Source organism: Tachyglossus aculeatus, chromosome 21 (assembly GCF_015852505.1).
Source record: "Tachyglossus aculeatus isolate mTacAcu1 chromosome 21, mTacAcu1.pri, whole genome shotgun sequence".
Classification (NCBI taxonomy): Eukaryota; Metazoa; Chordata; class Mammalia; order Monotremata; family Tachyglossidae; genus Tachyglossus; species Tachyglossus aculeatus.
The window spans coordinates 52834040-52858479 of record NC_052086.1 but is presented as its reverse complement, the minus strand read 5'-3'; the positions used below and the strand labels follow the sequence as shown (position 1 = coordinate 52858479).

General features: G+C 45.1%; 1 protein-coding gene across 1 annotated transcript in view; it reads left to right on the top strand.

Annotated features, from left to right (window-relative positions):
• The window catches only part of TRAP1 (TNF receptor associated protein 1), a 79764-nt gene that overhangs the window by 38712 nt on the left and 16612 nt on the right, over positions 1–24440 (top strand). The window contains exons 6-8 of the mRNA XM_038762783.1: positions 12803–12874; positions 17603–17763; positions 22865–22974. Coding sequence (XP_038618711.1) covers positions 12803–12874; positions 17603–17763; positions 22865–22974 — 343 coding nt within the window. The remainder of the gene's footprint in view (positions 1–12802; positions 12875–17602; positions 17764–22864; positions 22975–24440) is intronic.

Below are 24440 nucleotides of genomic sequence, written 5' to 3'. Positions count from 1 at the left end.
TGCCTCTCCGTGGCTCTGAACCGAAGACCGTGCACTAACACTTTGAAGCGTGCAAAGTTGTGAAAATATTCTGCCGTCATCTTTACTTATAGAGTTTCAGGGTGGTCTTTTCACTTCCAAATTTGGGAGAAGCAGTGTGGCTCAGTGGAAAGAGCCCGGGCTTTGGAGTCAGAGGTCTTGGGTTCAAATTCGGGCTCTGCTAATTGTCGGCTGTGTGACTTTGGGCAAGTCACTTAAGGTCTCTGTGCCTCAGTTACCTCATCTGTAAAATGGGGATTAAGACTGTGAGCCCCCCTTGGGACAACCTGATCACCTTGTAACCTCCCCAGCGCTTAGAACAGTGCCTTGCACATAGTGCTTAATAAATACCATTTAAAAAAAAAGTGGAACGATATGCAATGTGGAGTCTGTCGCCCCCACCCCAACTTGACGCCATCATCATTATCAATCGTATTTATTGAGCGCTTACTATGTGCAGAGCACTGTACTAAGCACTTGGGAAGTACAAATTGGCAACATATAGAGACAGTCCCTACCCAACAGCGGGCTCACAGTCTAAAAGGGGGAGACAGAGAACAAAACCAAACATACTAACAAAATAAAATAAATAGAATAGATATGTACCCACCCCTCTAGGGGGCTGACGTCCATCTCGCTTTCACTCCGATCGATTATTTTCACTAGCCGACCGGCTTCACTCTTGATTTTGATGCTGGCTGTGTCCTATTTGGCCACTTATTGGAGGTTTCTAATTCATTCTTCTGGTCCATTTGAGACTTCTGGACTTAGACCATTCCCCTTTTTTATGGTATTTGTTAAGCCCTTACAGTGTCAAATACTATTCTAAGCACCGGGGTAGGTGCAAGCGAATTAGGTCAGACACGGTCCCTGTCCCACATGGGGCTCACAGTCTAGATAGGAGGGAGAACAGGGATTGAATCCCCATTTTACAGTTCAGGAAACCGTACTGATGCTATGTACCATTTACGGTCACTGACCTTGGACAGGATGTCACACTTCCCCCTGCCGCATTTTTAGATTTCTACTGTAACTTTGAGGCCCAGAGCTGAATCACTGATCTAGTCTAAGCCCACTCCTGCAGCGCAACAAGATTTCAAGCATGAACTCTCCAGTGAGGAGCTAAGCAGTCATCCCCCCCCACACACACGCAGTTTCTCCCAACCGCTTAATAATGATAATAATAATAATTGTGGTATTTGTTATGCGCTTACTATGTGCCAGGCACTCTACTAAGCGCTGGGGTGGATACAAGCAAATGGGGTTGGACTCAGTCCTCATCCTACATGGGGCTCAGAATCTCGATGCCCATTTTACAGATGGAAGTAATTGAGGCCCAGAGAAGGGAAATGATTTAGAGAAGCAGCGTGGCTCAGTGGAAAGAGCCCGGGCTTTGGAGTCAGAGGTCATGGGTTCAAACCCCGGCTCCACCAATTGTCAGCTGTGTGACTTTGGGCAGGTCACTTAACTTCTCTGCACCTCAGTTACCTCATCTGTAAAATGGGGATTAAGACTGTGAGCCCCCCTTGGGACAGCCTGATCCCCTTGTAACCTCCCCAGCGCTTAGAACAGTGCTTTGCACATAGTAAGCACTTAATAAATGCCATCATTATTATTATTATTATTATTATTATTATTATTATTTGCTCAAGGTCACAAAGCAGGTAAGTGGCAGGGGCAGGATTTGAACCCATGACCTTCTGATTCCCAGGCCAATGCTATATAAGCTATGCCATGTTGCTTCTCCTGTGCTCTGCATGCAGTAAGTGCTCAAAGCTTATTGTGGGCAGGGATCATGTCAACTAACCCTGCTATATTGTACTCTCCCAAGCTCTGAATACAGTGCTCTGCACAAAGTAAGTACTCAGTAAATTCAATTCATGGATTAAGTAGGTACCGTCTCAAGAAGTCTGCTTCCTAGCTTAGCAGTTTTTCATTTTGACCCCCTTCTACAGTTTGTTTCTATTTTTCTTCATTTTTCTCTTGACGTTCTCTCCATCACATGCACGATCGTTGGCACTCCTTTCTGTTTTTGCTTCTCCTTAAGATCCCGAGGTAAGTTCGGAGTCCCATTTCTCTGGGCGCTGCCCTCCTTCATAGAGAAATCGCTGTGGGAAAGTATTTCTTCTTTCTAGGATAAATATTGTTTTCTCTTGGGCACCTCTCTTCCTCTTTTGCTCTGATAGGGCAAATACCCCGAGAAAATAAAATGACTTGATGGGCATTCTTCATTGTCAGGGTAAATCCTCTTAAGGAATGTTTTGCTTTTTTTCATGAGTTTTACTTCCCTGTTAAAACAAATGGGTCTTCATATTCATCAGTCGTTATATAAATATAGATTAGATGAAAATTATTTAACAGACTCAAAGCTTGTATTCATGGGTATTATTTATTATTTTAAGGTAAAGCCTATTGTCTGCACACTAGCCTCATGCCAAAGGATTTGATTTGTCTCCCCCTTTTAGACTGTGAGCCCACTGTTGGGTAGGGACTGTCTCTATATGTTGCCAATTTGTACTTCCCAAGCGCTTTTGATGATGATTGATGATTTGATTACTGTTCAGCTTCAGTGGAAGGTGGTTTGAGTCCACTCACGGTAAAGGCATTCTCCAACTTCAGTGACAGAGCTTTTATTTGGTACTGGGGGCTTCAGGGCAATGTGGAGCCAAAATCGCTCCCAGTAGAGCTGGAAGAAGCCATTATAGAGGCATACCACAGATCAATTCCTCCCTCATAAATATATATATATACACACACACACACACACAAAAAAAAAATTACACCCTCTCTGGGTTACACCAGTCTGTATCTGATGCTCTGGTCTGGGCTACAACCATGCTGAGGATAACTTGTACTTTCTGAAAACTTATCCTATTTGTGCACCCCCTCAATCTCGGTACTCCAGCAACAGTGAATGAATCTTGGAGGAAGCTCTGCCCTTAGATAAAGTCAGGTTCTAGGGCACTGACGAGATCACCGAGCAGATAGCAAAGAAGTTGTTCAGCTGAGGAGGCAACATAATTTGAATGATTAATTAATGATCAAGAACGATTCATTTGAGAAGCAGCATGGCCTAGTGGATAGAGCGTGGGCCCGGGAGTCGGGACCTGGGTTCTGTTGCTAGCTCTCCCACTTGTCTGCCTTGACCTTGGGGAAGTCAGTTCACTTCTTTGTGCTTCAGTTATTTCATCATCATCATCAATCGTATTTATTGAGTGCTTACTATGTGCAGAGCACTGTACTAAGCGCTTGGGAAGTACAAATTGGCAACATATAGAGACAGTCCCTACCCAACAGTGGGCTCACAGTCATCTATCTAGTGGGGATTTAGACTGTGAGTCCCATGTGCCCAACCCGATTTGCTTGTATCCACCCCAGGGCTTAGATCCGTGTCTGACACTTAGAAAGTGCTTAACAAATGCCCTTTTTTTTAAAAAAAAAAAAGTAGAAGAAGAATGGTTAAGAGGTCAGTGGGTTAATCGCGTCTCATTCAGAGGAAGCATTCAAGGACTTCGTCATCTGACAATTCAGTATGCCACTGCAAGATACCAAAAGAGATGGACTAAACCAATAACTGTGCTTTCTGTGTGCAGAACGCTGTGCTACACGTTTGGAAGAGTACAATAGAATTACTAGGCAAGATTCTTGCCCTGAAGAGGCTTACAGTCTAGCAGGAGTGACAATTAAGTAAATGACAAGAAGGAAGAAGGAAAAGGAGGCACACCTAGAAGAACACCTGAGTTGTTACGTAATAGGGTTTGTGAGATCTGTACATAATGCTATGAGAGGTTGGGAGAACGAGGTGACACAGAGTTCTGAGATGGGAGTTGAGGGTACAAGTTATGGTATCTACCAGCTGCTAAAATTTTGGGGAGTAAAAAGTCATTAGCTTTCAAGGCAGTGGATGCATTTATAAATGATTAATGAAGACGGTCCTCATGAAGGAAGGAAACCCAAAGGTACCTGGAGCTATTCAGGAGGGAGTTGTTTTGTTAGTTCTTATATTAAGTGTTTACTAAGCACTGGGGTGAATTAAAGATAAAAAGCTGTAGACATGGTGCCTAGGTGAGCTACCAGATGATTTCTGAACGAAAGGAGGCTCCTGTTCAACAGCTGTTTAAATGGGAGAAATACTTCACTAAATTGAAAAACCAGTATTCTGAACATGCATTTCTTTCTGCAGCCTCCTTCGAGGATTCGTAATTACACTTATTTATTTCATACTGTGGTGTTATCGCTGTGAATAAGGTTTAAACAATAGTTTAGCACTATTTTTTTAAAATGTTATTTAAACCCTACTAGCTCTCAAGCAAGCAGTGTTCTCAGCACTGGGGTGGGTACAGGATCATCAGGTGGGACACAGTCCCTAACCCACATGGGGCTCACAGTCAAGAAGGAGGGAGAACAGGTTTTGATTCTCCATTTTACAGGTGAGGAAACTGAGGCACAGAGAAGTTAAGTGACTTACCCAAGGTCACACAGCAGGTAAGTGGTGGAGTAGGATTAGAACCCAGGTCCTCTGGCTCCCAGGACCATGCTTTTAAGAGTTAGTAACACATAAAAAGAAATTTCATTTTAGTTTTCCAGAGGTTCTGCATTGGATCTTTATTTATTGCCTGTATCTCTTTTGGAAAGCAACCCACAATTCAAGTTTGCATGACACAATCAAAATTTCAAGGAACATAATCCCTTTGTGCACTTGGATCTGTGACCTTTGGGCATTTGATATTTGCCCCACCCTCAACCCCACAGCACTTACATACATATCTATAAATCATATATTACAATTTTTTATATGAATGTCTCCCCCCTATAGACTACAAACTAGTTGTAGGCAGAGAACAGGTCTGACACCTCTGTTGTATTGTACTCTCCCAAGTGCTTAGTACAGTGTGCTGCATGCGGTAAGAGATCAATGAATACCACAGATGATGAATACATTTTTTTTAAAGCTCAATGCTCAGCCCCGGTTCGGAATTAGTGATAGAGGTCTTTCAGATAAAACTTTCTAACCTCAGCTCCAGCAGTGTCTCAGAGTAGTTTTCCAAAATTCTTCAGTCAGTCGATTGCATTTATTGAGCGCTTACTATGTGCAGAGCACTGTACTAAGCACTTGGAAGAGTACAACACAATAAACAGATACATTCCCTGCCCACAATGAGCGCACAGCTTAGAAGGGTAGACAGACTTTAATATAAATAAATTACAGGTATGTACATAAGTGCTTAAGGGCTGGCAGGAGGGGATAAATTAGTCAATCAATTGTATTTATTGTGCACATACTGTGTGCAGAGCACTGTACTAAGCGCTTGGGAGGGCAGAGTCCACATCTGTAGCTAAATGTAGGCTAGAATATTTCTTGGATTTATTCACCTGAACGGGTTTAATAATCTCAGCTATTGTCCAAAGTAATTTTTACCTGCACTGTATTTTCCGGTTATCATGAGCAATCCCAGGAAAGTGTATATGAGAGTCCACAGTCAGTCATTTGCAGTTTGCTTGAAAAGCAGCATGGTCTAGTGGATAGAGCATGAGCCTGAGAGTCAGAAGGACCTGAGTTCTAATTCCAGCTCTGCCACTTGTGTGCTGTGTAAATCGATCAATCAATCAATCGTATTTATTGAGCGCTTACTGTGTGCAGAGCACTGTACTAAGCGCTTGAAGTACAAGTTGGCAACATATAGAGACCGTTCCTACGCAACAGAGGGATTGATAAGGATTAGCCCATGTGGGACATGGACTGTGTCCATCCTGATTGTTTTTTGAACCTACCCCAGTGTGTCCCTGGCAAATAGCACTTAAAAATACCATAGGAAAAAAAATGATCTTCTTTAGCATCATCATCAATCGTATTTATTGAGCGCTTACTATGTGCAGAGCACTGAGGATTGGTTCAGCTTGAGGCTCAACATTGACTACATCCATTCAGGTTGCCTCTAGCCAGGATTCCTTCAACTCCGCAAAGTTGCATACAAGGCTTTCTGGTCTTTTCCCCTAACCATCAGCCATGGGTGCTCATTTCTATTTCCTCAGTCCCAAAAGCTCTTTCTGCCGTGGCAGAAAAGGCGTTATTATTGACCCAGACAAGTTAGACATTAGTTCTGGTCCTCAGACTCTATTGCGGAAGCATAATGAAAACATTTGCTGTATCAGGAAATGGAAAATATTCAAGAAAATCACCACCTAGTGCCGTGTTTTCACTACATTGCGTTGTTGGTTGAAGTTCTAGATGCCTTCCTGCAATGGCGATTTCTAATTTTCCTGTTTTCTTTCTTTCTTTAAATTGATGCCCTGTGAATTTGTATTTTGGTTTGGGTGTGGGTCTTTCAGACTTCCAGCGGACCAACTGGGTGAGACTGCAGTCAAGAAGCAGCACAGTCTAGTGGAAAGATCATAGGGCTGGGAGTCAGAGGACTTGGGTTCTGGTAAGAGAAGCAGTGTTGCTCAGTGGAAAGAGCCTGGGCTTGGGAGCCAGAAGTCATAGGTTTTTAGACTGTGAGCCCACTGTTGGGTAGGGACTGTCTCTATATATTTCCAACTTGTACTTCCCAAGCGCTTAGTACAGTGCTCTGCACACAGCGCTCAATAAATAGGATTGATTGATTGAATCCCGGCTCCGCCACTTGGCAGTTGTGTGACCTTGGGCAAATCACTGCACTTCTCTGGGCCTCAGTTCCCTCATGTGTAAAATGGGAATTAAGACTGTGAGCCCCACGTGGGACAACCTGATCACCTTGTATCCCCTCAGCGCTTAGAGCAGTGCTTTGCACATAGCAAGCACTTAACAAATACCATTTTTATTATTATTATACCGGCTCTGCCAACTTGAGATTTTGTAACTTCCCTAGCACTTAGGGCAGTGTCTGGTAATAATAATAGTAATAATAATGGTATTTGTTAAGCGCTTACTATGTACAAAGCACTGTTCTAAGCGCTGGGGAGGTTACAAGGTGATCAGGTTGTCCCACCGGGGGCTCACAGTCTTCATCCCCATTTTACAGATGAGGTAACTGAGGCTCAGAGAAGTTAAGTGACTTGCCCATGGTCACACAGCTGACAGTTGGCGGAGCCGGGATTTGAACCCATGACCTCTGGCTCCAAAGCCCGTGCTCTTTCCACTGACCCACGGTACCCAAGAAGCGCTTAAAAAAATATCAAAATTATCATTATTATCCAACTTGCCGCTGAGGTCTTTTCTGCAGAAAGATTTTCCACTCTGCTAACCCTTGCAAATTCCGATGACTTGACACCCGTCCACGTTTCGTTTTGTTGTCCGTCTTCCCCCTCCTAGACTGCGAGCCTGTTGTCGGACCGTCTCTATAGGTTGCCAACTTGTACTTCTCAAGCGTGTAGTACAGTGCTTTGCACACAGTAAGCGCTCAATAAATACGATTGAACGAATGAATGAGTTATCGTTATTTTTGCAGAAAATTTGGTACTTTATTTAGTCAGCCTTCTGTCCTGTGGGTTCTGGGTTCTGTGGGTCCCCTTTTAGACTGTGAGCCCACTGTTGGGTAGGGACTGTCTCTCTATGTTGCCAACTTGTACTTCCCAAGCGCATAGTACAGTGCTCTTCACACAGTAAGCGCTCAATAAATACGATTGATTGATTGATTGATTCTGGGAATTCATCAGAGAAATGGCTGCTTAGTGAGAAGCGCTGCCACCTGGTGGCCAAAGATGCACTATTCACTAGCCTAAGAAAATGCTGTAAAATATCCTTGGAAAGACACGGCTTGTAACAAAGAAAGTATCTAAATTAAATTCTCCCGATTCACTCCGTACATGCATTGGGATTTTTTGCCGGGCAAAACGTTATTTTACTGAGGTCTAAAATGACTTGGCTAGAGTTATTTTTTTTCCCGTTTCATAATTGTAATGGCTGTGTTCTTCCTAATTACGGATTTAATCGGTGCTGCATTCATGGTATGAGGTTTCGCATATATAGTCAAAATGCTGCAATTTGGTGTCTTGGTATTCGAAGCACAGTTTTTATTAGGGCTGTAACAGGAGAAACATTTGTTGTTACAGTTCTTTAATCAATCAATCAAGTGTATTTATTGAGAGCTTACTGTGTGCAGAGCACTGTACTAAGCGCTTGGGAAGTACAAGTTGGCAACATATAGAGACGGTCCGACAACAGGCTCACAGTCTAGAAGGGGGAAACAGACAACAAAACAAAACGTGTCCTGATTTCTCCATGTTTTCTTTTACAAAATGTAGACCTTTCACCTCATGTATCATTTATTTTATTTTGTTAGCATGTTTGGTTTTGTTCTCTGTCTCCCCCTTTTAGACTGTGAACCCACTGTTGGGTAGGGACTGTCTCTATATGTTGCCAATTTGTACTTCCCAAGCGCTTAGTACAGTGCTCTGCACATAGTAAGCGCTCAATAAATACGATTGATGATGATGATGATGTATCATGTTTAAGAAATATTTTAAATGGGATTTAGAATAGCATGAGGGTTTAGTGCCAGAGGAAGACTCAGCTAGAAGATAAATTGCATAATAATAATAATAATAATAATCGTATTCGTTAAGCACTTACTGTGTGGCAGGCACTGTTTTAAACACTGAGATGGATACAAGGAAATTGGCTTGGAAATAGTCCCTCTGCCACATGGGACTCACACCATTAGCCTAAGGCATGGGAAGGACTTTTTAAAAAAATTTTCTAAACTTTCTGGAGCCAGGGGTTGACCCTGGAAACCGACAGGGACCTTATCGACATTCTAGTGGCTTAGCCCAGAACCGTTGCTTTAGCGGTCTTAAGAAAACTTTGACTATGAACAATAATAATGATAGTATTTGTTAATCACATACTATGTGCCAGGCACTGTCCTAAGCACTGGGGTAGATACAAGCTAATCGGGTTGGACACAGTCCCTGTCCCACATGGGGATCACAATCTTAATTCCCATTTTACAGATGAGGGAACTGAGGCACAGAGAAGTGAAGTGACTTGCCCAGGGTCACACAGCAGGTAAGTGCCAGAGTCAGGATTAGAACCCAGGTCCTTCTGACTCCCAGGCTCGTTCTGTAGCCACGAGGCCATGCTGCTTCTCCCAGTGTGAAACGAAATATGAATCAAAAGGAAACCTTATATGCATGTTTACCCGTTCTTCGTACCTGATCCTGGTAGTTAATCAAAACAATGATAACTTGAAGCTATTCTGTAAAATATCTTAGAGAAATAGGTGGTGAGATAGGGGATGGAAGATAGTGAGAATGCATTTTTCTGGGAAAAGGGATAATTATGCCCTCTCATTTCAGTCTGTTGTCACTTTAGACTAGAGTGTTATCTTTAAACTGTGGCTGTACTTACTTTTTGGTTTTTATTTTTAAAAGCAAAATGTTCTATTTTTAGAAAACAAAGGAGAATTTTGTCTTCTCTGCTGCTCTTGAATCCCTCCGTTCCTTTCTGGTGAACAAACTGGCATTTGTCTGTCTAAATTTGACAGATATGTAGGAGAGTTACCAGCATGCAAATTTAACAGTAATAATAATAATAATGATGTTTAAGCATTTGCTATATGCCAAGCACTGGGGTAGATACAAGATAGTCCAATCAGATACAGTCCCTATCCCACATGGGGCTCAGAGCCTAAGGCAGAGGGAGAACAGATATTGATTCATCATCATCATCAATCATATTTATTGAGCGCTTACTATGTGCAGAGCACTGTACTAAGCACTTGGGAAGTACAAATTGGCAACATATAGAGACAGTCCCTACCCAACAGTGGGCTTACAGTCTAAAAGGGGGAGAAAAGTGAGGGATTCCTCACTTTACAGAGGAGGAAATTGAGGCAAGGAAAAGTTAAGTGACTCTTTTTTCCCCCCAATCAATCAGCTGACTCCTAGGCTGGTGCTCTTTCCATTTGGTAATACTACTTCTCAATCTGTGAATTCATACTATGCCAATGAGTCTTTTCATGGTGTGGTATTAAATTAAAGGAGGTCTCTCTGTACTATGGCTATTGTTGCTCAGTCTAGGGAGAAGTGTATTTGCGAAATACTAAGTTTGCCAAGAAGGCATTGCGTTATACCAGAGCAGGTCAATGCAAAAAAAGAAAAAAATCCCCAAATTACCATAACTGCCTCTTTATTCCATTCAGCCATCTGGTGTCACAGAATCAGGATAGGAAACAAAGTCAGGGGGAATTAAGTTCAATCTTTAGGCGTTCTCCAACTAGCCCAAAACTTCAGACCCGATAAGACAGATGTGGGACTTGATAGGATAAACGGGAATCGAGGTAATGTAGCAAAAGCATTAAGCTTTAAAGGAAGGAAATCAGGGTAATACCTGCTTGTCCTCAGTGCTGAAATTTGATGTCTGTGTTATGGGCACCAAGTTTAGGGATGGGAGGTAGGAAAGCTGCATTGTAATAGTGAAAGAGATAGCCTAAGAGGAGCAGTACCATATTCCATTTCACGCTAAATGGCAAAGTTAAAGCAGGGTTCCTCGGGTGGGTGCCCAGTGGGCCAGGATGGGGCATAGATGAGGGGCATAGACACAGGCAAGGCCAAGACACACAACCAGAGAGATGAATGCACAGCCACACACGGTCAGAGGGGTGGAAAGCCAGCGTGCACAAGGCTAAGAGGACACACGTGAAAAGCAGCGTTGGTCGGGGGTACCCGTTTCCCACTGATCATGGCCTGGCAGTTCCAAGCGGGGCTAAGTGTTCTTGCCCCCATCTTAAGCTAAAGACAGGAGAGAGCTGTGACCAGCAGCCATGTCGCAACTGCAGCTCCTCGTTGGCCTCCTTTTTATTGTGAAGGGTGGGCATGCCAAACGGCTTCATCACCTCAGTCTAAGTTAGGTGAAGATGGCTCCCGTTGTGTGCTCCTCCCACCCAAGCGTTGTGTTCCTCTTAGAGGGTATTTTTAAAAACTGGATTTGTTTAATCATCAGGCCCCCGTGTCAGGCTCGTTAGGATACTTAAGGACTTGGCTGGTATTATTGCAGCACCACATATGGGAGGCCTCTGGAGAGAATACAGGTCCGAGAGCCAAGAGATCTAGTTTCGAGTGGTCCCAGCTCTGCCGCGGGCTTGCTGGGTGAATTTGGGTAAACCGCTAAATCTCTCTGTCCTCAGTTACCTCCTCTGTAAAATGGAGATAATGCCAGCCTGTTTCTTACGGGGATTTTGTAAGAGTAAAATGTGATTAATGGATCTGGAAGTGCTTTTGAAAAAAACAAAACAATCTCCGTCCGAACTGAAAGTATTACTATTAAACTATTATTTTCAAGAAATTGTGGGAAGGCGGCGGGGGGGATATCCCTGAGGGTTGGAAATGGACAAATGTTAAGCCTGTCTTTAAAAAGGAAAATTATTAACTCCTGCCTGGTATGCTTTTTGATACTGGGAAAGATCTTAGACAATGTTCTCCAACAGATAATTTGTAACCATGTAGGTAGGTAGGATGCTGGTTCAGGTGATTTCTCAAGGTCCTTCCCAACTCTGGGAACTGTCAAAACGTTGGAATCCTGCGTTTATGGAGGGATGAGAAATGCCACCAGCTCAACATTTGGTTAAGAAGGAGGCATTTCCAGGGGCTTCACTGTCACAGCATCCGGTGTTAAGGAAAATTGTCACTGTTGGACTCACTGTCCACCACCCCCCTGCCCCAGCCCAGAAATGCGGCTGTTACTTCTCCACCACATGGTCAGTCGGTCAATCAGTCGTATTAATTGAGCGCTTACTGTGTGCAGAGCACTGTACTAGAGAAGCAGCATGGCTCAGTGGAAAGAGTATGGACTCGGGAGTCAGAGGTCATGGGTTCTAATCCCGGCTCCCCCACATGTCTGCTGTGTGACCCTGGGCAAATCACTTAACTTCTCTGACCTTCAGTTACCTCATCTGTAAAATGGGGATTAAGACTGTGAGCCCCACGTGGGACAACGTGATCACCTTGTTTCCTCCCCAGCGCTTAGAACAGTGCTTCACACATAGTAAGCGCTTAACAAATGCCATCGTTATTATTATCATTACTAAGCGCTTCGGAGAGTACAGTATAACAGTAAACAGACATATTCCCTGCCCACAACGAGCTTACAGTCTAGAGTTACCCAGACAGGCACATAAAATTGGAAGAACCTTCCCTAACCTCTGGTTGCCCAAGATAATTCTAAGATTCTGGGGAATGGCTTAGGGAGACACCCTAGGGGGAGAACATGCAGCTTGCCTTTATAAGGCCTTTTCCTGCCAGGAAGGAATATGCAAAAGAGTAAATTCCTTTATCTGGGAGCAGGTCTATTCCACAAGGAAGTCCGAGTTGCCATTAGATTGGAGGATGGCAAAAATATTGGTTACTAGGGGTTTTTGGTTGCTGAAGTGCTAGGAAAATGTTTTATCCCACATTTTCTGTATATAGTTTTTCAATTATTGCAATTTTAAGCAAGACATTTTAAAGCTGTATTTCTCAATAAAATTATGGGGGGAGGTACATTCGTCTGGGAAGCGGATTCATGAAAAGAGCCTCTGGGATGCGTTTCTTTTTCATTCATCATGGTCTTCATTTTGCTGCCAGCTTTTCTATATGTGTATATATATATATTTATAAGTGAGGCACCTGATAGGATCTCATTGCCCATTTGAGGGGTGTCTTAGTCCTAAAAGCCTTGTAGGGGTGCCTGAGTCCTAGGAAACAGAAGGCACTTTGGCTAGAGTTGCAAGAATGCCTAGTCCCGATCCTGGCTTACTCACCAAGATAGGGGGGAAATCATGGCAACTGATTTCTGGTGAACAAGATGGTTTTGCTTTCTTCTTCACAGGACACTGGCATAGGAATGACCCAAGAAGAGCTAGTGGCCAACCTGGGAACAATTGCCAGATCAGGCTCAAAGGTAAGCGCGGGTCTCATTTCCTGTTTTGGGATTAGAGTTTTCTCTTAAGTGTCCCTAGCTTTGGTGTCCAAAGACCCTCTTTTGCAAGGGTAACCAGAGGATACCTCCCCTTCCCCTCCCCCAGGCTCCTATCTCCACCAAAGTTAGCGCCTGTCCTGGACACTAGTTGCCAGAGTAGCGTTTTGTACAGTGGCTGCACCAGAAAGACCAATGTGCAAGAATGGTCTTTCCTCCTTGCCAGTGATTGTTTGTTACTTAGGCTGATTTAGAGCCTACACGTGGTTCCTGATGTCCAGCCAGTGATATGAAATGACTGATCATGTTTCTAATGATTCTTACCAAGAATGGGATTCCTCTGTCCTCCACCCCCGGTTCCAGCAGGCAACTCAAACTCAGATATCAGTAGCTCTTTTTCAGACTGTCGAAATGCCAGTTGGAGATTTACTTGAGGGACAAAGGATCAGCAGGGCAGGGTTCAAAACCTCAGGCGCCTGAGCTGGTCTCAGCTCTTGCAGTGTAGAAAAGTTTCCATTGATGACAGGTGGTACTCTTTTCAACTGTGGACCTTCCTGGAAGGTGCGGGCTGCAGCCGCTGGAGTCTTATACTTCTCAAAGTTCACTCGCATCATTCCTGCGGCAAGGAGTTATATCCCTTGCCTTCTAAAATACACTTTTGCCAGTTCAATCCCCATTTTCATGATGGAACATCTTTCGTGGCTAAGACTTGCCCAGCAGCCATCTCTGCTATTTCCAAGATTTGCTTCTGGGCTGCATACACAACGGGAGTGAGGGCCATCTGGTTCCATCATGGTTTCCTGTGTTGCCAATCCTGGTCATTTTGAGTGTGGATGTTCCTCCTCGTTGGTTTCGATTCCCATTTTTAAGGGCCCTGAGAGGCATAAACCTCCTTTCCAATCTCCCTGCCTCCTGGCTCTCCCCTCTCCGGCCCTTATTTCACTCTGCCTCCTGGATCGTTTTTCTGAAAAAACCCAATCAGTCTATGCTTCTCCACTCTTTAAAAGCTTCCACTTATTGCCCATCCACCTCTGCATCAAACAAATTCCTTACCAGCAGCTTTAAGGCAATGATTCAGCTCTCCCCCTCCTACCTTTCCCCACTTCAGCCCAGTCTCCACACTTCACTCCTCTATTGTTAGCCTACTCTCTATACCTTGGTCTTGTCTTTTCCACTGCCAGCCCCTTGCCCCCATCCTCCCTCCGGCCTGGAACTCCTTCCCCCTTCATAAATAATAATAATAATAATAATAATAATAATGGCATTTGTTAAGTGCTTACTATGTGCAGAACACTGTTCTAAGCACTGGGGAGGATACAAGGTGATCAGGTTGTCCCCTGTGGGGCTCACAGTCTTAATCCCCATTTTACAGATGAGGGAACTGAGGCCCAGAGAAATGAAGTGACTTGCCCAAAGTCACACAGCTGACAGGTGGCGGAGCCGGGATTAGAACCCATGACCTCTGACTCCCAAGCCCGGGCTCTTTCCACTGAGCCACGCTGCTTCGCATATATGACGGTCTACCACTCTCCACACCTTCAAAACCCTCCTAAAATCACACTCTCTTCCAAGAGGCTTTCCTTGTTTCCCCTATGAACTTGGCTATATACCCTTTAAGCACTATATACCCTATATACCTATATACCCTTTAAGCACTTCGGTACTCACCGCGCAGCCCCCTAGCCCTTATGAACATATCCTTATACTCTACTATTTCCCCTTATCTCTCATTTATTTTAATGTCCGTCTCCCCCTGAAGACTGTAAGCTCCTTGTGGGCAGGGCTTAGGTCTAATAATTCAGTTTTATTCTTTCCCAAGCACCAAGTAAAGCAGTCAGCATACGGTAAGCACTAAGCCCAGCAGATAAACCACAGGTCTGGGAGCCAGAAGACCTGAATTCTGATCTCGGCTCTGCCGCTTTCCTGCTGTGGGACCTTGGGCAAGTCACTTAACTTCTGGGCTCAGTTTCCTCAACTGCAAAATAGGGATTCGAGGGGGGGAGGGGGATGAGGGGGGACCGGCCTGCCCTATGGCCGCCATTTCTTCCTGCCTCATATTCAGTCAATCAATCAATCAATCGTATTTATTGAGCGCTTACTGTGTGCAGAGCACTGTACTGAGCGCTTGGGAAGTGCAAGCTGGCAACATATAGACACGGTCCCTGCCCAACAGTGGGCTCGCGGTCTGGAGCAGGGAGACAGAGAACAAAACCAAACATACTAACAGAATAAAATAAATAGAATAGATAGGTGCAAGTAAAATAAATAAATAGAGTAATAAATATGTACACACATATATACATGTGCTGTGGGGAAGGGAAGGAGGTAAGATGTGGGGGGATGCAGAGGGGGACGAGGGGGAGAGGAAGGAAGGGGCTCAGTGTGGGAAGGCCTCCGAATGTCTGAATGTCTCAATAATATTCCCTTCAGAGCCCTACTGAGAGCTCACCACCTCCAGGAGGCCTTCCCACACTGAGTCCCCTCCTTCCTCTCAGTCATTCATTCAGTCATATTTATTGAGCGCTTACTGTGTGCGGAGCGCTGTGCTGAGCGCTTGGGAAGTGCAAGTTGGCAGCATATGGAGACGGTCCCTACCCAGCAGTGGGCTCACAGTCTAGAAGACTGTGGTCCCCATCCCCCCCCACCTTACCTCCTTCCCCTCCCCACCGCACCTGTATATATGTTTGCACGTATTTACTACTCTATTTATTTTATTTGTACATATTTATTCTGTTTATTTTATTTTGTTAATATGTTTTGGTTTTTGTTGTCTGTCTCCCCCTTCTAGACTGTGAGCCCGCTGTTGGGTAGGGACCGTCTCTAGTTGTTGCCGACTAGGACTTCCCAAGTGCTTAGTACAGTGCTCTGCACACAGTAAGCGCTCAATAAATGTGATTGAATGAATGAATGAACGAATTCGAGACCTGTTCTCCCTCCTACTTAGATTGCGAGCCCCAAGTGGGACAAGGACTGTATCTGGCCCCATTAACTTGTATCTACCCCCGTGCTTATATCAGTGCTTGACACGTAGTAAATGTTTTAACAAATACCATTAAAAAAAAACTGATTGATTGCTGGTTAGGGTTTCAGTAGAGGCAGTTCTCCCATAACGTGTGTGGGTAGATACAAGATAATCGGGTTGGACACGGTCCCTGTCCCATAGTCTTAATCCCCATTTTACAGATGAGGTAACTGAGGCACGGAGCGGTTGAGTGACTTACCCAAGGTCCCACAGCAGACAAGTGGTGGTGGAGCCGAGTTTCGAACCCAGTTCTTGTGCCTCCTAGGCCACTGTGCCACTCTGCTTCTCTGTTTCACGAAACTCTCTTGCAATAACCAGGCTCCCCTTCTCGCATTTGCTCAACCCTCCAATAGACAACAGCCGCAGCCGGGTGTCCCCTGGTATTGTACTTTTCCCTTAATCCTTTCAAAGTGTAGCTCGCCTTTAACAAAAGCTTCCTAGGTCCCATTGCCTAAGAGGGCATTATGCTGGGATTTGAGGATTAGCAGAGCATGCTTATGATCACTAAAGAGGGCCAATTTGCCCTTCAAAAGAGCTGTATGTAAGGGAAGCTAAGTCAGGGGCATTGGCTCCTAACCAGCTGGTGGTGTGGCCCAAGACTGGCCGAGTTTGTGTCCCAAGTCTGGGGACTCGTTTCCTTTGGATTGCTGATATTCGGCAGGAAGATAGGAAAACACAGCCGTCATCCCAGAATCATTGGGCTTTGAGGGGGTTAAAAACGTTCCACCCACACCCTCTATTCCTTTTCTTCAACTCCCTTCTGCATCACCCTGACTTACTCCCGTTATTCATCCCCACTCCCAACCTCACAGCACTTCCATACCTGTAATATGTTTATTATAATAATAACAATAATAATGATGGTGGTATTTAAGTGCTTACTATATGCAGAGCGCTGTACTAAGCGCCTGGGAGAATACAGTGCTACAGAATTGGCGGGCACGTTCCCCGACCTAATGATTAGCCGTAATAATAATTGTAATTGTGGCATTTGTTAAGCGCCTACTGTGTGCCAGGCAGTGTTCTGAGCTCTGGGTAGATACAAGCTAATCAGGTTGGACACAGTCCCTGTCCCACGTGGGGCTCACTGTCCCAGTCCCCATTTTACAGATGAGGTATCTGAGGCCCAGAGAACGGAAGTGACTTGCCCAAGGTCACAGCAGACAGGGGGCAGAGCCGGGATTAGAACCCGCAACCTTCTGACTCTCAAGCCCGTGCTCTGTCCACTACGCCTTGCTGATTCTCCCCCTCTAGACTGTAAGTTCGTTGGGGGCAGGGAATGGGTCTGTGTTATTGTGATATAGTACTTTCCCCCACACATAGTACAGTGCTGTTCATGCAGTAAAGTCGCCCGGGGCCCGCTGGATACCGTGGACGCTCAACAGATATTCGTCCGGGGCGATTTTATCCGTCTGGTGGAATCCACTGAGTCGCGATCACCTTGTTACCTCCCCAGCGCTTAGAACAGTGCTTTGCACATAGTAAGCGCTTAATAAATGCTATTATTATTATTATTATTAAGCGCTCAATCATCATCATCATCAATCGTATTTATTGAGCGCTTACTATGTGCAGAGCACTGTACTAAGCGCTTGGGAAGTACAAATTGGCAACCTATAGAGACAGTCCCTACCCAACAGTGGGCTCACAGTCTAAAATACAATTGACTGGCTCAATTTTTGTCATCGTAGGCATTTCTGGATGCGTTGCAGAATCAGGCCGAGGCCAGCAGCAAGATCATTGGCCAGTTTGGAGTGGGCTTTTACTCGGCCTTCATGGTGGCGGAGAAGGTGGAGGTTTACTCCCAGTCAGCCGTCCCCGACAGCCCCGGCTACCAGTGGCTTTCAGACGGGTAAGTGCCTGGAGCAGGGCCGGATTGGTGTCCGCTTCCATCATGGAACACAGATGCGCCTCAGGAAGGAGAGGGCATTTTTTTTTTTTTTTGCCACCTCAGCTCCTGCATCGAATTCTCAATTGCAAATGAGATGTTCAAACATGAAAATAGGGATTGAATTAGATTACCGATTGCAAATTTGGGTTTTTAAAGCAATCACCAGTGAAGCTTCGAACCATTTTAGACCCCTTTTAGGGGAACGTCTGGAAGGGGCCTAGGATGGTTTGGCAGGCAAACAGTCAGTGGGGAGCGTGAGCAGGGTGGTTTGGGTGGAACAGGCAATGTATTATTGAGCACCGGTCGAGGGCGAGACACCGTACGAAGCGCTGGGGAAAAAACGCTGGAGGGAGAATTAGTCACGGTCCTGGCCCGTGACTTTTAAAAGTATAAAAGTCACACTTGTAGACTGTGAGCCCACTGTTGGGTAGGGACTGTCTCTATAGGTTGCCAGCTTGTACTTCCCAAGCGCTTAGTACAGTGCTCTGCACACAGTAAGCGCTCAATAAATACGATTGATTGATTGGCCCTCCTACCTGGTCTCTCTAGTCTAAGAAATAATTAGCCTCTTGGTTGCCTGTTTCTCCCATCACACTGAAAGACAAGCCCATTCTAAATCCCTTAACTGACCCAACGTAGTAGGAGTTATTAGTTGTCCAATTAGTGCAGTGCATTAAGATCTTGGGAAGTGCAAAACAAAGAAGGGACACTTTCCCTGCTCACAAGGATCTGGTACTTTAACGGGGAGACGGATATGAAAATAGTTACGTATAATCTAGATAAATAATCGGATGTATAGTTGAACAAATGTACATTCAAAGTGCTGAGGATTTGCGATAAATTAGTTCAGCATCAGTGGTATTAATAATAATAATACTGGCATTTATTAAGCGCTTACTATGTGCAAAGCACCGTTCTAAGCGCTGGGGAGGTTACAAGGTGATCAGGTTGTCCCACGTGAGGGGCAACCATTTTACAGATGAGGTAACTGAGGCCCAGAGAAGTGAAGTGACTTGCCCAAAGTCACACAGCTGACAATTGGCGAAGCCAGGATTTGAACCCATGACCTCTGATTCCAAAGCCTGGGGTCTTTCCACTGAGCCAAGCTGCTTCTTGAGCATTTACCATGTCCAGAGCACTGTACTAAGCACTTGGGAGAGAACAGTGCAGCAGAATCAGCAGACATTTTCCCTTCCCATAATGAGCTGTCTATTCATTGTCATATTTATTGAGGGCTTACTGTGTGCAGAGCACTGTACTAAGCACTTGGGAGAGTACAGTATGATAATAAATAGGCACATTTCCTGCCCACAACAGGCTTACAGTCTAGAGGGTCTAGTGTGAGTGTCTAGTGCTAGAAATGATAGATGGGTGTGTGTGACTTAAGAGTGCTGGGTGTTACTGTAATCAGGGAAAGCATGCTGGAGTTGGTGGAACTTGACTGTGGGAAGTAAAGCTTGTTGTGGGCAGGGAATGTGTGATGAGAAGCAGCATGACCTCATGGCAAAAGCACAGACTTGGGAGTAAGAGGACATGAGTTCTAATCCTGGCTCCACTATCTGTCTGCTGTGTGACCTTGGGCCAGCCCCTTCACTTCTCTGTGCCTGTTACCTCATCTGTAAAATGGGAATTAAGACTCTGAGCCCCATGTGGAACAGGGACCGTGTCTAACCTGATTATCTTCTGTCTCCCTCAGCGCTTAGAACAGTGCGTGACACATTGTAAGTGCTAAACAAGTACTATATTTTTTATTATTATCATTAACTCTTGTTTTACTGTTATATTGTATTCTCCCAAGTGCTTAGTACAGTGCTGTGCATACAGTAAGCACTCGGTAAATGAGAAGCAGCGTGGCTCAGTGGAAAGAGCGCGGGCTTTGGAGTCGGAGGTCATGGGTTCAAATCCCGGCTCTGCCAGCTGTCGGCTGTGTGACTTTGGGCAAGTCACTTCACTTCTCTGTGCCTCGTTTACCTCATCTGTAAAATGGGGATTAAAACTGTGAGCTCCCCCGGGACAACCTGATCACCTTGTAACCTCCCCAGCGCTTAGAACAGTGCTTTGCACATGGTAAGCGCTTAACAAATACGATTATTATTATTATTAGAGTGAATTGTTTGGAAGAGCTATGATCAGTCAGATCTGGAGAGGGTGGGGAGGCTCCAAGCCAGTGGGGACAGAAACCTAAGAATCGAGGGCCGGGGACAGTTCAGAAATCATCTTAAGAGGAAAAAGGGGAGCGAGCTGGGAAATGGGGGGCAAAAAAGAGGACAGAAGTTAGGATGGGCCGAGCTGGTGGAGCCGTGTCTTGAAGCCGATTATGAGGAGTTTTTGTTTGTGCGAATGCCAGGAAACCAGTGCAGGGTTTTGAGGAGAGGAGAGATGTGGGCCGGGTGAGGTCTCAAGAAGGTGACCTTTGCAGAGAGCGGGTAGTGTAGATGGGAAGGGGGAGAGCTGGAGTGGGGAGGCCAGCAAAGAGGCTGGTAAAATAGTCTAGCAGCGAGAAATGATGAGAACTTGCATCAGGGTGGAGAGGTAGCAATGTTGCATTGGAAGGGCCAGCAGGTTGAATTTCAGAGTTGAAGGGCAGTGTTGAGAAATAACGGGCTTCTGGTGCTGTTGTCCGAGATGGGGCTGAGTAGGAGGAGGACTGAGTTTAGGGGGAAGGATGAGTATTTCTGTTTTAGATGTCTCAGTGTAGATGTCTAAGCCTGACAGGGAATAGAAATGTAGCACTTTTGCCTTGGTAGACAGGTTCCCTGTCCACGAGTGTACAGTCTAGAGAGGGAGACGGACATGAATATAAATAAGTAATTTATAATATATAATAGATAGAAGTCTGTCTATTATAGATCCATACATAAGTGCTGTGAGACTGAGGGTGGGGCGGATATCAAATGCGGCAAATTAATAGGAAATTTAAAGTTGCTCATCTCCTTAGACTTTGTGGCTTCCTATTCCTTTGCTATTTCCCATGGGGGTCTACTGCACCGGAAGCTAAACACTTAAGTGGGATTTGCAAATTTCATTTAGCCTTTGACTTCTTAAAATATATTTTCTCCCTATCAGAAACCACAACGGAGCCTAGTGGAAAGAACCCAGACTTGGGAATCAGAGTACATAGGTTCTAAGCCTGGCTGCCACTGGCCGGCTTTGAGGCGTTAGGCAGCTGCTCTGTGTGTCAGTTTCTTGATCTGTAAAATAGGAGTTTCCCTCCATCCCCCCATCTTACCTCCTTCCCTTCCCCACAGCACCTGTATATATGTATATATGTTTGTACATAGTCATTACTCTATTTATTTATTTATTTTTCTTGTACATATCTATTCTATTTATTTTGTTAGTATGTTTGGTTTTGTTCTCTGTCTCCCCCTTTTAGACTGTGAGCCCACTGTTGGGTAGGGAGGGACCATCTCTGTATGTTGCCAACTTGTATCATCATCATCATCAATCGTATTTATTGAGCACTTACTATGTGCAGAGCACTGTCCTAAGCGCTTGGGAAGTACAAATTGGCCACATATAGAGACAGTCCCTACCCAACAGTGGGCTTACAGTCTAAAAGGGGGACTTCCCAAGCGCTTAGTACAGTGCTCTGCACACAGTAAGCGCTCAATAAATACGATTGATGATGATGATGATGAGTTAAACGCTCCCTTCTATTTTAGACTGTGAGTCCCATGTGGGACAGGGACTCTGTCCCACCTGATTAGCTTGTTCCTGTTGTAGAGCATAGTACAGTGCTTGCCATGTAGTAGGTGCTTAAGAAATGCCATAATTATTATATTAGTGTTAACACAACCCTATCAATAACAGTAGAAACTTATCAATTGCAGGGATAGGGTAATGTGTCTGGGGATTTATAGCTAAGTAAATGGCCATTGCCTCCAATTTTCTGTTTGCAGTTCAGGTTCATGAAAGAAATACCTGGGCTTTGGTGCTACATACTTACGGTTTTTCACACAGGCTTGCCCCTTAGAGTCATGTTCCCTAGGAAGGAGGAGATTGCCAGAAGCTCCCTATATAAGTAAAGAAGTCAGGAAGCCTGGCAGAAGCGTGAAAGAAGAGATCAGTACCTCGTTGCTTAGAATTCCCGAGTGCTAGAAAAATAGGTGTCAACAGGTCTATCCCTGTGGGTGGGAACCAGGAAATAGAGAACTACAATTTACTCTTCATTCACCCACTTAAATCAGATTGCTGATAAGTAGGAATCCATTTTGGGGAAAATACAGTGTGAACTCTTACAAATTCCTCAAACAGTACATGATCACAGTAAAGAAAATAGTCACCCCCAGTAGCGGCAAGGACAAAAGCCAACTCATTTTAATGAGCTGTGCCTAAGACGTATACCATGCCTTTTTAACCTGGTCACGAGTGCTGTGGGAACACTTCGTTCAAGAAAAAAAAGTGGGGGGATTCCTGCAGTTTTTCCGAAAAAGGATTCCTGTTTCTCAGGAGCCTGGCCGATCGCTACATACGTGAAACTGGCTCCCACAACCAGCTCCCAGGCAGAATTATACCTGCCTTGCCCAGAATTCGGCGTTTCCATTGATACTACCAGAGGCTTTTTGCAATAGCCCTTTCTTGATTAGTTTGCTGGGCTGCTTAGTATTTATTCACCAGCCCTGCCTTTCCACCCATGAAAGTTGCAGCCCTGGTTCCAAAAGTATTTGATGTAAAATTCTTACCTTGCCTTTCAATGTCTGTTTCTATTTTGGGATTCCTGGGATTTACTGGGATTTATAGCCCAATACTTCTTCCAGCAGTAGGTTAAAGCCTGTTCTTGGGCTCCAGTGTGAGTATGGAAGGGAACATCCTGGGAACCTTTCCATGGCAGGTGTTTACTGGTCTGCTTTGTTCCCAGCAACCCTTAAGGAAAGGGGACAGATCTGTTTCCAGGGCAGCAGCTGCTTCCTTTTAAAGCCATGCTTTGGGACACGGTGACACTAAGCATCGCCCCAGTTGGGTCTTTTTAATTTTGAACTTCCTCCAAAGAAGTGCCAAATGAGCATCTTAAGTGGGATTTGGATATAGTGATGGATGGGTTCTTTTTTCTCTTTGGCAGGTCAGGGGTGTTTGAGATCGCCGAAGCTTCTGGAGTACGAACCGGGACGAAAATAATCATCCATCTCAAATCGGACTGCAAAGAGTTTGCTAGTGAAGACCGAGTCCGAGGTGAATTGCCCCCAAAGCCACTTACTTCGCTTGCTGTCCTGTATTTCCTCATTTAGAGACACCCCCTCCCTCACCTCCCGCCTCGGGACGTGGACTTGGTCACGGGACAACTTCCTAAAGAGTGATCTGGGCATCCCTAGAGGCTTCCGCTTTTCAAATAAACACCGACTCCCACTCTCACTCTTGCACCCTCATCTCGGTGTTCCCCCCACTCTGGACTGCTGAGCAGATAATTTTCCGATGCATCACATTATCAATCAGCCATATTTATCGAGCCCTTACTACTGTGTGTTGAGCACTGTACTAAGTGTTTGTGTAGAGAATATTATATAACAGAGTTAGTTGGTGTGTTCCCTGGTGTGAACAGCAAGCGTGGCCTAGTGGGTAGAGCGCGGGCCTGAGAGTCAGAAGGACCTGGGTTCTAATCCTGCCTCCACTTGACCGCTGCATGACCTAGGGCAAGTCAGTTCACTTCTCTGTGCTGCCATTACGCCATCCATAAAATGGGGATTAAGACTGTGAGCCCCTTGTGGGACGGGGACTGTGTCAAACCTCATTGGCTTGTATCTACCCCAGCACTTAGTACAGAGCCTGGCATATAAAGTAAGGGCATAATAAATGGCATTTAAAAAAAAAACAAGGCTCGTTTTGGGCAGGGAACATGACTGCTAATTCTGTTATATTGTACTCTCCCAAGCACTTAATGCAGTGCTGTGCACATAGAGCTCAGTTGTATTTATTTATCGATTGAGGGGACGACAGACATTACTATAAATGAATTACGGCTATGTACGTAAGTGCCGTGGGGTTAAGAGGGGGGTGAAAAGGGGGAGCTAATGCAAGTGCAGAGTGCTGGTCACTAGCGACTCATTCATTGTTCACCCAGGAAGAATTCTGCCTTTGGCTCCTGGCCCGGCCAAGACCCGAGTCAGGCTTCCCCTACAACTTTAGGGTTTCCAAACCCCACCGTCGAGGCAGTGTGTGATGTGGTTTCCCCCAGATGAGGATTCCCCTCTCCTCCTCTCCCATCGCCAGCAGCATCCCCCACGCTAGCTCCGGGAGCATCCAGCTGCAGTCCCCACAGCTGCGTGAGAAGTGCAGGGGGAAAACTTGGTACTGACGGAGCGGGTGGCAACTTAGAACCCGGGCCCCTGGTAGTTTGGGGTTTTTTAACGGTGTTTATTAAATGCTCGTTATGTGCCAGGCACTGTACTAAACTCTGGGGTTTAGTACGCATGGGGCTCACAGTCTTAATCCCCATTTTCTCCAGTGAGGTAACAGGAACAGAGAAGTTGTGTGTCTGTAGCAGTTCCTTTTCAACACCCAGACATGAGATACTGGTAGTTTACCCATCCGACTTACCCTCTGAAACTTGGTGATGGTGACGTATGAGTTTTGGTATCTAATAGAAGAAGGGGGCTTAATACACTCAGACCTTAAACTGGTTTAGGGTTAGGCCTAGAGCA